This window comes from Diadema antillarum, unplaced genomic scaffold, assembly GCF_040938485.1.
Source record: "Diadema antillarum isolate AM-2024a unplaced genomic scaffold, OU_Dant_1.0 seq00001338_RagTag, whole genome shotgun sequence".
NCBI classification, from domain to species: Eukaryota; Metazoa; Echinodermata; class Echinoidea; order Diadematoida; family Diadematidae; genus Diadema; species Diadema antillarum.
Genome location: NW_027272107.1, coordinates 518068 through 534138, shown reverse-complemented (window position 1 = coordinate 534138; position 16071 = coordinate 518068). Strand labels below are relative to the sequence as shown.

General features: G+C 40.4%; 1 protein-coding gene across 1 annotated transcript in view; it reads left to right on the top strand.

The window, feature by feature from the left end:
- The window catches only part of LOC139708458 (serine/threonine-protein kinase BRSK2-like), a 112239-nt gene extending 103603 nt beyond the window's left edge, over positions 1–8636 (top strand). The window contains 5 exon segments of the mRNA XM_071620411.1: positions 1048–1171; positions 2927–3214; positions 5127–5253; positions 5983–6166; positions 7603–8636. Of these exon segments, the coding sequence (XP_071476512.1) occupies positions 1048–1171; positions 2927–3214; positions 5127–5253; positions 5983–6166; positions 7603–7889 (1010 nt within the window). The 3' untranslated portion in view covers positions 7890–8636.
- The last annotated feature ends 7435 nt before the right edge of the window (positions 8637–16071 follow it).

The following is a 16071-nucleotide window of genomic DNA, read 5'->3' as shown; positions in this document are numbered from 1 at the left end:
ACCATGACTGAAATGTTACCATGACGACAAGCATGTCATTCTAGCTCAGTCGTCTCCTCTGTGGCTGACATTTGAGTGTAACAATGTATTGTGTCATTCCAGAAATATGAGAAATCTATATTGTATGTAAATGTCATCATTTCTATTAAACATAATATTTACCTTTTCAGACAGAAGATGTATTTAGTAGTGAAAACTGGAGAAAGAGAGAGAGGGAGAGAGAGAGGGAGAGAGAGAGAGAGAGAGAAACCAAAGCTTATGTATGTTTATACACAACAATTTGTCATTGTGAAAATGTCATCGCTATATTAAACAAGAGCTGAAGATTTTAACCTTTTGTGTTATTGAATTTAAGTTGTGCAAAAAATGAATTGTAAGGCCGACCTGCCAGGTGATAATATTTTCTACAGTGTTCTTTTCATAAAGTCTTTAAAAGCTCCTTTCTCATGACTGGCAAGGTTTAAGGACTGTAGTAACAACATAATGCATTATCATCTATATATTGAGTGGACAACATATTGTTGTCTTCTCATTTTTCTGTACAAAATGAGAGCATATTGAACGAAATGCATAGGCCAATAGATTATTTCCCCATAGGCTACCGTTGTTACTGGCTGCTCAATGATACACCATATATTGTCTCATCTGTTGCCCAAGCGCTTCGTGAGTGTGCAAACGCTTGCTACTAGTGCTCAAAATCTTGTTATAATTCACAAGCGCACAAACATCTTGCATAATTGCTTTATATGCTGTTGCGTAGGGCCTACTCCTTTTTCAGTGCTGCGTCAACTTCAAAGACGAGTAGAAATATGGTACTTTTGGGCAGTTTATGCTTTCTCTACATAATGATTAACAATCTGCTCGTGGGGAAACTTTACAAATGGTCTGCTGTCATGTGATCACGTTTATCTAGTCACTGATTGGTGTGTCATTTCCTTGATGATATGATGTACACTGTTAATCATACCTGTATTGCTGCAGCACAAAAAAAAATAACTGAATAAAAAATGATGCGGGTGCTAATGGTTGCCCATCTCTCTCGAGCAGCGGACCCGCCCAGGAAGAGAGTGGACTCCTACCACCGGAGGAGATCAGAGAGGAAGTCCTTTGATATGCCTCGAGATGGATCCATGTCACCAGCCAGGCGTGCCATGTCCCATCACAACTCAGGGTGAGCCCATCTCTCCTTAATCCGCTGAAGGCTATTCCCAAGTATACTCAGGCTGATGTCTGTGGGAAATGCCTGTTGTAGCAAAATCAGCCTGTCCTCAGGGGGTTAAAAGCATTATTTAACATTTGCAGATGAAACAAAAACCCAGCTTTAGTGCTTCAAAGTACACATAGTTTTAACCCTAAAAAGGCCGGGGGGGGGGGGGGGGGGGGGGGTTGAATCACCCCCCCCTCGACATTTTTCGAGACTTCTCCACCACGCGAAATTTTTTGACCGCGCCGTTCGCTGACTTTTTACTTTCAAGTCTCGCGCATCTTTTGACACCATTTTCGCAAAAATCATGCATACCGTTACGACACTGCATAACGTTTTATACATGCCTGTCAGATCGAAAATGGCTCAAAAACGTTATTTTGTGTATAAAGTCTATGCAAATGGAGTTTTCTCTTCATATTCATAAAGATCTGATTATTTTCACTTTTATAGGCTGAAACTAATTAATTTTAGCATGATTATGCTTGATATAGGTTCTGTCATAAATTTTGCAGAAAAAAATGATAAAACGAAAGGTCGAAAAAACAGAGAAATACATAAGAAATTCATAAAACAATAAAATACATAAGAAATTGATTTTGATACCAAATTTGTTCTTCAAGTACATTGTTAGGAATGCTACAAAGAATGTTTTCACCAAAAATTAGGATTCTAGGAGCTTTAATTTCTGATTTAGAGCAAAATGTATGATTTTATGCATATATTAGCATAATCAATTATTTTGACGAAAATTTCCATTTCTTTTTGTATAACTTGGTAGATTACGCCACAGGCAATGCGCGTGCCAAATTTCATGGCAATTGCGCGATCGACGGCCGAGATCTGGGGGGGGGGGGTATAAAATTGTTTCTAGAATAAACCGTCTACAGTTATGGTTTATGGAGAAAAATAGTGATATCTCCTTATATTTCAGGCTTTATTACAAAATTTTTATATGGAAGGATGTTTTGTGAAACAAATGACCTACACATACATATATGCATCAAATGTCGCTGCTACCAGTGGTGAACCTGTTTAAGACTAGTCCCGAGTAAACTCGGGCAGGTGTCTATGTGAATTGCGTGTTGTAGGAAAATCAGTTCATCCTCAACTGGTAAAAGGAGATTAGATCTCCAATTTGTATCTCTCCTATCTTTTTTTATTTATTGTATACAGCACATTTCACCCCTAGCAAAATAGTTTGTGTGAATTGGAATTTATAGACAATTTGCAAGTGGTCAATTGATGATGAAGGAGAAATATCTGTTATCATGTGTCATGAAGCAAAGTTAGCAAATTTCTGCCTTTGGGTTGATTTACTTTACATTTGGGACACAAATTTTTGCCGATGAATGTCTTCTAGCACCATCACGAGAGATGAGCTTTGAACTACATGTACACTAGTGTTGCTGCCACGTTCAAATGTTACTCCAGCCTGTTCTCTTGTGATTAATCCTTTAGAGTAATGTCAATAAGAATGATGAATTCAGTGAGAGGCCTTATGACACGATACCATGGAAAATTAAGGGAACAGCCATGCGGAGAAAACAGCAGAACATATTTCCGGGTTTCAAATCTATATGGTGCTACCATGAAGATTTTATAACTACAGTGTGTACTTCAAAACAATGATTTTTACTTCAACACCATAAACTTTGTGGAAATGGGGTCAAAGACCAGTTTGATGGGATCTAATGCACCCCTCTGTGCCCCACCCTGCAGGTCTAGGAGTGTCACCAGCAGCCCCCTGGCATCACCCACCCACAGCCCGCGGCAGGTGTGTCGGCAGCACTCCGGTAGCAGTCTGGTCTCCACAGGCTCCGGTGGTGGTAGTACACCCCCTGCCAGCCCCACCGCCACCTCCTCCCAGCAGCAGCAGCAGTCCACGCCCTGGAGGGCGCGCCTCAACAGCCTCAAGAACTCCATCCTCGGCTCGCCCCGCTTCCACCGGCGCAAGATGCAACCGGCCGAACCGGACGAACTCTCCCTCACGCCAGACAACTCACCAGAGTGAGTGCGCCATCCGTCAGCTTACCGTACAATCAGAAATTGTCGCATGCATAAAATTTATGTGAATTTTGCGAGAAGCCAAGATTTGCCAGTGTAAAATGCATACTTATGTGAAAGTGTTTGTCATCGGGTCTTGTTCTTTATTCTGTAATGCTACACCATCAAAAGATCAAAAGAACGGATGCAAGCGTCTGTCTCATTCCCAGCTTTCTGTCGTTGTAGTTTTGAGAGGGACACTTGAACTTTGACATCATAATATGTGACCCTGCATTACAAAACCAACAAAAAGTCGCCAGACATGAATTCTTAATTAAGAGCAGATTCTGAAAGAGAAGACTTTAAGCTTTAAAATGATGTATAACTCAATTCAAATGGGCTCTCCTAGCCTATGTAAATCCTCACACAAGATCAGTGCATGCGATTTTTGTTTGTTTTGTGATGCACGGTCACATATTGTCGAAAAGATGAACAAGATGTCACGGGAGCATCTCTGCCCCATTCAGTGAAGAGACAGTCCATCCAATGCCCCTGTCCCTGAGACTCCTTGCATCTTTCATTGTACTCTGCATGAATTATGTTTTTATGTTTATATAGCTACATATCTACCCTCCCCCCCCCCCCCCCCCCCCCCCCCCGATCAATATAAGATGATGATTACATACCTGCCAACTGTTCAATTTCAATCTGAATATTCAGATTTTTCACTGAACGAAAATGCTTTAATTTCATTGTGTTCTGATTTTTGGAAATATCTGTTAATAGTACAGTATATGAAATTTATGAAAGTTCAGATTTTTGAATAATTTTTCTTTATTTGTTCAGATTTATTAAGTCTCAGAGTTGGCAGGTATGTGATAATGATGAAATTCCACATACATTGTACATGCAGAGCTGGATGGATAACCAAACAGCAATTATTTGAATGCTATTGTGTCATTCTTCCTTTTTTTTTGCATGAATGGTTTGGAGATCACGATCATAACAATCCCACTCAAGACCAGTTTCATATCATGCTCTAACTCTGCTGGGATAGCCGTCATCAATTTATTCAATACAATTTTATTATCCTTTCAATAGTTATTAGAAGAGAGTACAAACGATTTTAAGAAATGAAAAGGGGCCTCTAATACATACCTGATCATTCTTGTACTCTCCCCCAAAAAGGGGTTGTAGAAAAACTGCTGAAAACACACTTTCCCATTCGTGTTATGATCCCAAACTAAATAATATTGTGGAAGAAAGATAGCTCTTTCAGAAAATATGAAAAACTTAAGATTGACTGTGTTGACCCATTTCACCTGTTAAGACTCCTTACGTAAAATCAAGGAGTGCGACTTTTTGTTTGTTTTGTGGTGCACGGTCACATATAGAATCTTTGCCTGTATGTCACCACCCCTACTCAAAGCATTTTTCCCTCTCAAGATAATGTTTAAGATCCCAATCTTGAGTGCTCAAGCTTTGTTTTCTACAATTCATTATGAGGATCAAATATTAATTCAGACCAGTTGCACAGAAGATGATAAATGTGACCCGCTACAACAAAAGGATCCTAAAGTCGCTGACGGGTGAGCTGAGAAAATCGAGTTTGAAGTCAGATCACCAAAATCTGTCTAAACGTTTGGATTTCTGTTTTTAACATAATTTTGTAGTCTAATGTATCTTCTACCATCTTCCGAAATTTCGAAGCTAAATGATCAAAGGAAAGGCCTGAAAATAGCATTTTTCTGGGCCATGATTGGCTTGCCCGTCAGCGACTTTAGGATCCTTTTGTTGTAGCGGGTCACAAATATCTGAACCAAACTTTGAGATAAGAAATGTCCATCGCTAAAATAATAAGTGTGAAAAAGCCATAGGCCTGACACATTTGGTTAGGTGAATGATTGTAATCTATTTTGATTTGCATCTGCTGCAGAATGTCCAAGAAGTCATGGTTCAGCAGCTTCATGGCATCGGACAGGGTGGACGAGGAGTTATCGATAGCCGTCAGGGACAAGTCGCTGGGATCCATCAAGGCTGAGCTGGTTCAAGCTTTCCTTACGGTAGGACTGGATCTTTTATTCTGCCCCTATTTAAGGGGAGACTTTCAATCTTGAATATGGGCACCACTTTTATTTATCCTGGAGGGGTAAAGTGGTTCATGTTCAACCCACATTCTCATTCCTGACAAAGTTCAGAAAACTTACATGAAAAAATTATAGTCACTCACATCTTAAAGCAAGAAAGTATTTTTATCTCTCTCTTAGGATATTTCAATAGTGGTCAGACAGAGATGAATGGGAAGGGCTTCAAAAATTTCTGGTTTGATAAGTATAAACATTTTGAATGCCAATTTTCATGTACTCTTTGTTAGTAAAAGGAGGATGAGATACATTGTACATTGTAGCTTGACTCATGCTTACCCTACTCAGCCTGGGTTTGGGGCTATGCTACAGTATTGGGGTGGGGGGGGGGGGGGGGGGGGGGGCTTCATAACAGTATGCACCAACGCCACAAATTTTGTCTCAAAAGTTGCATGAGACTTGAGAAAAAAAAAGGTTTAAAAACCTGACGAGGACTTCTCGCACTACAGAATTATCGTGCGAAATGTAGCAGGGGGCAGATTTGCCTCTCGCCCTTTTGGGGTTAATGAAATACCAAGGCAAGTCGGAAAGTGGAAACAAAAGAGAAAGTTTATTCCTAAAGACAGTGGTATGACATATTTGGTAAGATTAAGTATAACAAGAACTTAATTTTAGCGTACTTTTCCCATTCTCCTCTCACCTCCCTAGATACCAGACATGAGCCATAGCGTCCAGTCGACCACCTCGTTCAGGGCGGAGTTCAAACGGGCGGGGTCGGGTGCGGTCTTTGCCAAGCCAATCAAGTTCCAGGTGGAGATTCTGATGCCGGACGGAGGGGCGGATACCTCCAAGGAGAACTGCGTCCACATCCTCCACTTTCTCCTGCTTTCAGGTGAGAATGCATCACTTCTTGTCTCCATGGCAACAGTATCTTCTAGAAGGTCTTTTTCATCAGTATTCAGTAATCCATGCAAGCCTGACTGAGTCGTTGAGTAGCAAACCCACTCAGATGTCATTGTGTGCCTCAGTCTAACAATAAAGGTCATGGTAACACAATAGAGGGAATAAGGTAATCTGTGTTCATAAGTTATATAATTTGCAGACTTCTGTTCTTAATGGCAAAGAAAGCACTGCAGCAAGCACAACATGGTAATGCTGTGTTTACATCGTGTTTTGAGCAGCCACAGCAATCACTTTTCAGGCCAACCATGGACAAAACTGGTTGGACGTGAAACAACGTGTTGAGATGGGAAAGGCAAACGTGACAGGCCATGATTGCCGTGGATGCCATGTCAGATTTTTAAACAGTCAAAAAAATTTGCCACGGCAGTCCCGGTGCTAATGATAAAACTTGTATGCCATACTAGAATGGGAGATGAACGTAACAAAACATGACGACACGTACATTATACAAAGCCATTACAAGACGGGTTGCAGGCAGTTCGTAGCGGGACGCAGCGGAAAATATTGATAGTCTAGCCTGACCAGACGCCGTGAAAACAAGTCTAACCTGACCAGATGCCGTGAAAACAGCTTGTGATAGCTACAGGTGTATATGTTTTCCGGGGCGAGGACTGAAATGAACAAGACTAGAATACAAGAGGGGAAAACAGGAGAATGTCTCATCTACCCATGGCTCACTACGTTTTGGGCAAATATGGCTGCCGTGACCGCCGGGAATATGGTGTAAACACAGCATTAGGGTTAAACAAACTTGGCTCTGCCTCACATGCATGCACCTGTTTTCATGTAATTTTGTGACAGGAAGTCTTCTGATGCCCATAATGATGGACATTGATTACTGTATATGCCATATATGTAGCGAGTCTAAATTTTTGTGAATCGGGACTTCCCGACGATTTCGCGAGTGGTTGAATTCGCGATTGTGGAGTACTGTACCAAAGAGAGACATGAATACATGTGCGTCACATTCATATCGGGATCAGAGTCATTATTCTCGTGTGTCTTTTCGCGAATAACACCGGACTCGCAAAATTCGTGAAAATAAAAACCTTGCGAAATATACGGCATATACAGTAAACAAGTATAACCTTGTCTGCTCGTAGTTCCCTGTAGAGACTCTAACAGTATTTTTCAAGCATTTTTTTAATGATGTTAAGGTTCTAGGTTTGGCAACGGTGATGCCAACAAGCTTGCTTGTGAATACATATTCCAAGTTGCAACAGTACTGCACGCTTCTTGCCGATGTCATTTTTTTAATAATTCTTCTCTCTCTTTGGCTTGAATGTTTTGAGCCAAGTCATTTCCGTTATTCGGTCAAATATTAGGTATTAATTGTTGCAACGATAATGTCTGGGCTTTATCCAGGTCCTGTGAGGAGATTCCGAAGATTGGTGGAGCTCATCCAGTCACGTCTATCATCGTCGCGTGTCAACTCCACTGAGTCCCTCCCAGGGCCGATCCGCTCCTCCTCGACGGGCAGCTCGTCGTCAACGAGCGTGGACTACGCCGTGTCACCGCGGCCGGTGAACCCCTCCTTCAGCGAGGACGACGGGGATGAGGTCTTCGCGGACGGCCGCTCCGTGTCGCGGGAGGGCCTGATGGCGGATGCTAAGGATCGTGCCTGTAGCCAAGTGTCAAATAACATCTGCTGATGATGACAATGATGATGAGAGCATCCCGTTGCCATGCCAACCACTTTTCTCTCATGTCTCTGTCTGTTTGTTTGTTTGTCCTCAACCTCATGCAATTTCATACATGTAAGATGAAATTTTACCAGTACACATGTATATAATTATGTATGATCAGTCCTCGAGATAGATTTTTGTAGGCAGTGTCCCGGATCTATCGCCATACTGTCTAGTTTTTTCTTGAATTTCTGAAAGCTGCTGATAAAAAAAACTTCTATATTCACATATTGTCCTTGTGATATGTAGCTGTAGCAGAAGCTTCAACAGTTGGTAGGAAGAAAGAAAAAGGAAGAAACAAACAAACCAAAAAGAAGACTGTATGATGTTGCTTGCCCACGAGTCTTTAGCAGAGAATGCCATCAAATCTGTTGCAATAGCTTATCACATAACTGCTGTGATCTTTTTGTCATTGCTGTCGATGTTCTTGTTAATGCTGTTTCATAGTATAGTCTTGGCAGAAAGCTGGTATAAAGCCTCAGACGAGAGCATGTGGCTTTTCTCTTGAACGTGCAGATCCGCATTGCTTGGATTCGCTGCGCAAAAATGGCCGCTGCGATTTCGCTCACGCTGTGGCTGAGAGAGATGAGTAGCAGTATTTGCAATAATGTGTGCATTTTTGTGTGTACTTAAACAGCACATTATGTAATTTGTACAGTGTACCTTTCCTGAATATTTATTTGCCTGATACACATCCATTCCACCACTCCATGATTCCACCACCCATTTGAAGCCTTTGTAGGAGGTCCTCAGGTTAGCTGTTGTTTTAACATGAAATTATCAAAGAGTGAAGCACAGTCAAGAAAATTTGTCGCTATTAATCAGTTCCCCAGGCAGCGATGTAGGATTTACTGCATACAACTAAAAATAGCACTCTAAAGTGATGGAATGATGTTCGAACCTTATGTGCAATCGTTTTGCATGGCAGAAAATGTTTGATACACATTTCACAGCACCTCTTCAGCAGCATGTAAGAAAAAGAAACTTTCCCCACATTGTGCAAAGACCACTTCCAGGACTGAAGTACACAAAATGAGGCATTTAACTGATGGAGAGGAAAGATTGAGGAGAAAAGACAGTCTTATCCCTTTCTGTGCCAAAGACTTTGGACAGTGTGTACAATGCTATGGGTTTTCCTGTGCCAATTAGCACACAAAACACACAAAGGGTTAATTGTTTTTTTTTTCATCATATAAAAGCGATTCAATACTAGAGTCCAATGTCCTGCATTTCTTATAGTTTTGATTTGCATATGGCTGGCCCATGCAACTTTAGAATATAGTCCATGAATTTATGCCTTGTGTTTATGGTATGACCAACTACTTAATAGAGCAAATTTGAACCTTATATTTCAGTGTATATTTTGTTCATTTTAGCCGTGCAGCTTCATGTCTTTCCCAATTATTTAAACATGAAAATTTGGGCAGATCCTTGAGGATGGATTTTGGGTACTACACAGCTTTAAACTTGAAGTCTTTCTCCTCCATCTAGAAATGATGGTAATGTGATTCCACAAGGAATCGCTGTATCTATGCCCATCTCCGGTTATATCAATCTCGTTGTAGCAGTGTCTAGTGTGTTCCTGAAATGACCAAAACGGAGCTTTCAGTTCCTGGAAATTTGTACCTCACTACAAATGTATCTAGCTCGATCAGCCATAGCTGATGACGTTGGGGTTAATGCCCATCTTCATCAGCAATAGGTAATCATTTTAACAGGGCATTGAACTGTTGTTTCTTGTTCTCCTGACCAAAACAAGTGCATTTTAAATAGAACTATCTGATGTGTTTTGTGAGTTCTTATCAGTTTACATGTAGATGAAATTTGATGTTAAAGAAGAATGCATCTATTCGTTCACACCCTGAAAATGCCACAGATACCAGTCAAAGTGTAGAGTAAGGAGAATCTTTGGACCAATGCTCATCTAAAGGAAAAAGAAGTCAACTTGGGTGACCTCATTTAAGTGGACCGAGAGCCCTTCAGCATATACAGACTCGGCACTGAAGTTCACAAGTTAGGAAGAAAAATGAGCATTTAATTACCATCCACCTTTTTAATTTTTTTATTATTAAATCAAATTTTTATTAAATCCTCACATCAAACTAAACCTCAAACCCTATCACAATTATAACCCCAACCCTAAGTCCTTGAAGAAACTGAGACGGAGTAATTGTGGCAGTATTTGTGACTTGTATCACCAGTGCAGGTACATGTAGTGCCCTGTTGAGATGCTATGTACCTTTAAATGAGACATCCTACTCACGTGCTAAGAGTACTGAGGTGAATTGTGTTTGTTTTTGTTATTGTTCTACTTATGACTGTGCAATCTACCTTCTTTTCCTCATATCATGGTGTCTATATTTACAGAGACTCCAACTCTCCCGCCGAAAGCCCATTTTTGCAAAATCTCCCGTTCTCCCGCTTGAGATTTAATTTCTCCCGCTTTAAATGATTTCTTACTTATTGCCATCGTATGTTGAAAAATAAGCCTCAGATAGCATGAGAACATCTAGAACCCTAGAGCTTCCAGGGCCCCAGGACCCTGGCCAAAGAACTTCGCGCACATCAAGTTGGAGTCTCCCATTTGCTAGGGGTTTCAAGCGGGAGAATCTCCAGATCAGAAGGTGCTTGGGGTTGGAGTCGTTGTATTTAGTTTCATGCAATGAAGCCCACCATTGTTCAAACAACTTTCCTTCATTTTCTATTCATACCATTGAATTCAAGCTTGGTGATCTGAGATTCACCATTGATGCTTTTCTAGGAGACAATGCAGTAGGGTTCTGCAACCACTGGGAAGAAAATATATGAACTCTTTTGTTTTGTTTTGTTTTGTTTTTTTATTCATGCATGCATATTAAAGATAACATAATTTGAACTTTTGTCTAAGGGGAATAAAAAGAGTTCCTTAAAATTAATGACAGCACACTAGTAGTGAAATCTAATTTCACGACTTAATAAAAACATGGGATAAAGCATACAAGTCCCATTGCATCTACTCCCTACGTGAAGTCTTTCGGTGAATAATTCTTTTACAAGACGAGGTGAATGTTGGGTATTTCTTGCCCGTCATTTGAAACAGTCCAATATGAGTAAAATGTGCAATTTTAAAATGATATACAGGGTTGAGACGAGTTTGTTTCATTTGAAGTATATTGACAGTCTACATGACTTGAAGTGTGCACAGACGGGTGCTTCAGCCATTCCAGAAGGTAGTGAATCATGCTGCTAAAGGACATTCTGTCTGCTGCCCTCTCTTGCTCTGTGTGCTAGTGCAACATGATGTTCCACCACCAACGGCTTTATTACAGAGACTCCAACTCTCTCGTTTTCGACGGGAGATCTCCCGCCGAAAACCCATTTTTGCAAAATCTCCCGTTCTCCCGTTTGAGATTTAATTTCTCCCGCCCTGGCTCTTTGTCTCCTGTTGGAAAGGATTTCTTACATTTTTCTATCATATGTTGAAAAAATAAGCCTTAGATAGCACCAGAGAGCATCTAGAACCCTGGGAATGTCACGCTTCGCACACATCAACTTTGAGTCTCCCGTTTGCTAGGGGTTTCAGGCGGGAGAATCTCCAGATCAGAAGGTACTGTGGGTTGGAGTCTCTGTTATTATTTCCTATCACATTGTTCAATGAGTATGATTTGTATTGGCCTCTGTGGTTTTTGAAACCAAAGGCTACAGTCCTGTGTTGCAGTATGTTGCTTGTTTATCGCCATTTGAATTCCTCTGCGTGTAATCCTGCATTGGCCTAGTCTTAATTCAAGGCTCCCTGTATGTAGTGAATTTAAGATAGAAAAGCAAGCAAAGGATGGGAACCTTCTCAATTACTCAATTTCGCTACCGTTGTGTGTAGCAAAGTCACAACCGATCAAAACCATGTCATTCAAAGAAGTTAATATACATGTATCTTGCAGTTTTATTGGTCAAAGTAACTACTAGTATATGATTATTTGGCAGGAGTGGCTTGTCATTAAGCTATCTCCAGGCTCATGAATAATTGTCACATTTGAAGAAATCCCAAAGCCCTGGTATTAAAGGGTGTGTACAGTTCTGGTTGGGGTGAGGATTTAGCTTTTAATGTTTGGCAAGATGTTCAGAAACCACTCTATGAGATGTCAAAGAGCATGCAATGCTAAGGGGTATCAAAAGTTTATTTGATGAAAATCGGTTTTGAAATGGCTGAGATATCCAAAAACAAGGTGAAACAAAGAGATCCTAATAAAAGGCGTGGCCTGTCGCCTTTTATTATTATCACTTTTTTGGATATCTCAGCCACTTGAAAACCAATTTTCATCAAATGAACGTTGAATCCTTCTTAAAATTACATGCTCTTTCATATTTCACAGGAGGTTTCTCATTATCTCACTTAGGAATGTTCAAAACACGAATCCCCACCTTAACCAGTACTGTACAGTCCCTTTAATGCACCTAGCTTCACGACTGTCATTGCTACTTTAATATGTAGTAACAAACCTGAGGGTCCTTGAAAAAGACTAGTACACCCCCTTCCTCTGCTGGACTTGCTGATTGACACTTCCCTTGGCTGGCCTGCTGAATTAATAGTCGATTGCTACAGATTTCATGAAACCTTGAACCATCAATGGAAAGGGCTCATATAATCTTCATAATCCCCATCGATAATTATGAGATTCATTGTTTAATTGGTACTGGACCCATCAAGAGTCACTGGATTTGGCCAGGTTGCAGGGCTGCTGAGTTGTTTGTGGAGAATGGTTTGAAAGCCGGCAGAGATAACCGCTCATCTATTTTTGGGATGGTGAAAGTGCAAGTGCGAGTTGGCTACCATTTTGTTGTTTGTTCCTGACTGCACCCAAACGCTGTGTTTGACGTCATGATATTTCTTTGGGTGGATTTCCTGCAGAAATGTCAGGGTTTTCAGTGAAGATGTGCAGTTGAATTTCTGTTTAATAATGGCCTATCAAGACAAAAAATGGACGTCAAGTTTTAACTGCAATATCATACATGTTTTTTTGCGTGCCAGCTTGTAGCACATAATATAAGCAGCATGCAACAGACCTCGATGTACGATGTATGTGTAAGCTGGTTCTCACTGTGCAATGATAGATTCTTGGGGTGGGGGGGGGGGGGTGGGGGAGGGGAAATACTTGTATGACATGATTCCCAGTAAAAATTAACATACAATTAACAAAATGTAATAGATATTTGTCAAAAAAAACAAACATGAGAATAATCTTGTTTGGAAAGTGAAAAACGCTTTATGATTTATGGTTGGCTGGCAAGGTACAAGTACAAACGAGGTCGTAAAAATCTGCATCAGTGACAGGCACTGGCACTCGGCTGGCCGTGGTGTTCAATGATTCATGAGGTAAGCCTTCAACTGGCTGGCTTGCTGATGAGCATTTCATGGCTTATTTCACCTCACTCATACTGCCATCCACTACTAACTGTACTGCAGCTATTGCACAGATTCTGTTTAATCGTCATGGGTCTTAATGGGCTCCATGGTTTAGTACCAAAAACACTGCTACGTAAATGGGAGGGGGATGAGATGGGGGGAGCTCGGATGCTCGGCCTTATTATGTCCTAGGTAATGTCCGTCTTTCTTACCTGTTGATACGTAGGTTGTGTGTGCTTATTTGATTGCGTGTCATAGTATCCTCTTTGAACCCCTTCTCTGCTTTGTTGTGTGCCGATTGGCAGAAATGTCTAGAAACTACAATGTACTTGCCAATGCATGGATCTTATCTAGGTCCCGTAATTCATATTGTGCCACCTTGTCCTACCAGCAATGAGAAATATTACTACAGGCAAGTGAGATGCTAACTTTTTGTTTCGATAAAGTTTGGCTGAATTATTTACCGATGAAACAGCTTTAATATTAAGCCAAGTGCGTGGGCACGTAAATGGTGAATCATTTTGATATTTTGTGTCTGCTGTGTTTCTGTTAGTGCAATGTATGTAATTTGTTTGTTTGTTTGTTTGTTTGTTTGTTTGTAAGTTTGTTGGTGCTTTTCTTCTTTCTTTTTTTTTTTGGGGGGGGGGGGGAAGGGGTGTTCCCTTTCATTGATACCAATGATACCAATGAAGCCTTGACGTAAGCTTTGTGCTCTTCTGACTGTGAGTCGTACAGTGACAATGTTTCGGAAACGGATTCAGCGGTCACCATACAAAATCTATGTAGTTTGGCCCCAAACTATGTGGACAAGTTAGCCTATAGCCCAGTCTGTGGTGGAATGCTCCCTCCTCCAACGTTGCATTGCGTGATGATAATTTTGTGAAAATTTGGTGTTGATTTTTGCCATGGGAAGGACAGGGAAGACGTTGAACATTTCATTCATTTGATACAAAATATACAGCTGTCACATCAAATTTATAATCATTTTTTCTTTTCCAAGTTGATTTTGCGGCGTAATTACAATGATTATAGGAGACGTGGGTTATTGAAGACGTTGACGTTTGTTGACCACACAGAACTAGACTTGCATTGTCTAGGCAACAAGTTATTGGTATTGTCGGGAATATTTCCTGAAATCTGGCTGAAATAAGATGGAAATAATGTTTAGTTAGTGTTATAGTGCTGATTATTTTTATGTATTGTCATTGTTCAGTTTGTCTGATGATTTGTGGCTGTTCGTTTTTGGCCATGTTTCCTTACCGTCTCAGATCGACACACACAAAAAGTGGACTTTCTTTGAGTTGGTCTTTAATACTCCCACCACAATTGAGAATTGTGCTTGCATTAGTGTGCATGTCATTCCTGTATAGTGCAATGTGCTGATATTACACCTACAACAGAAATAAGTGATGTCTATGTTACTCATTGATGTGCAATTTGTGTTTGCAATTTGTTTGTTTGTTTGTGTTTTGTGTTATTGTTTTTTGCTTCAGCTCTTTGTAAAAGAGTAGTAGTGATGTATTATGTTCTTCTTATTATTATTATTGTCTCCTAAAGTGCTTTCCGTTGTCAAGGATTCCTCTTATCCTGGAAATAAAGACCCGCATTCCAAAGGGTAGATTTAATCACATCCACCATGGCTTAAACTCAATCCATGGATGGGAAAAAGGTGTCACATAAGTACCAGGTATACCTTTCACATTCCCCTAGCAGTTTGCATTCATTATTAGATGTCTGTTGTATAATGCATGGGTTGAATTTAATCTACCGTTGTGAATTCAGGCCAGAGAGTTGGATGAAAAAAACAAATGTGAAAAAAGGTTTAGAGCACTCCAAAGCACGCCATTAACTTGCCATGGAAACTTGCGCGTAAATGCCATGCAGTAGGCCTAACCATGGTTTTGTGAAACCAAAGATCAGTCCCGAATATATCAGTGCAGTCCTTTAATCCATGAAGCCCGTGTATAGTGCTGTCAGCCTCGCCTTACGTCCAACTCAAGAAGGTGTAAGACGTGCATGAATTTCGACTTACACAGTAGAATTATGACAAACACAAGGTCATTATCTATCCAAAGTAGCATTTTGCCCCCGACTTTAATAGCCAATATTTGGACTTGTACGAGGTCGACTTATGCGAGGTTGACTGTATTTTGTATTTGGGGGGATCCTGCGCACAAAGATGTTCATGTAACGGTTACCGGTAAATTTCTTTTGTGTTTTCAAATTTCATGAAAAATATAGTGAGTGACAAAGTACAAAGGCACAGTTTGTTGAGATTGGGACAAGAAATATTACATGAAGATTGAAATTTTAACAAGATAAGTTGTGGAAAATGAAGTCGTGGTAGTGTGGTGTGTACCAACTGATTCGATCTTTATTCCCTGTCCATTGCCGTACATTCGAAACCACGACTAGCGCAACTTGCTTGCACGCCCGTCAGTGAGTAATAACTTCTAATATGTGCAACTACTACGAAAACTACGAAACTACGCTCATCAATATCAAACGTTCACTTATCAGAACCGTTTGAGTCCAGACGGGATCCTCCGACTGTGTGTGTATTGAACTTTAAAATAAAGTAACCGTGTTACCAGATGGTGATTTTGGTAACCAAAAAGAGTTGAAATTTGGTGATTTTTGAAATTGTTTGGGAACAAAATTCTAGCCTGGTAACCAAATCAAAATTTGGTGATTTTTGGTGATGTTTTGGTGATGACCAATGAAAAATTATCGCAATAATGAAAACGAAAATGCATTTACCAAAAGTTC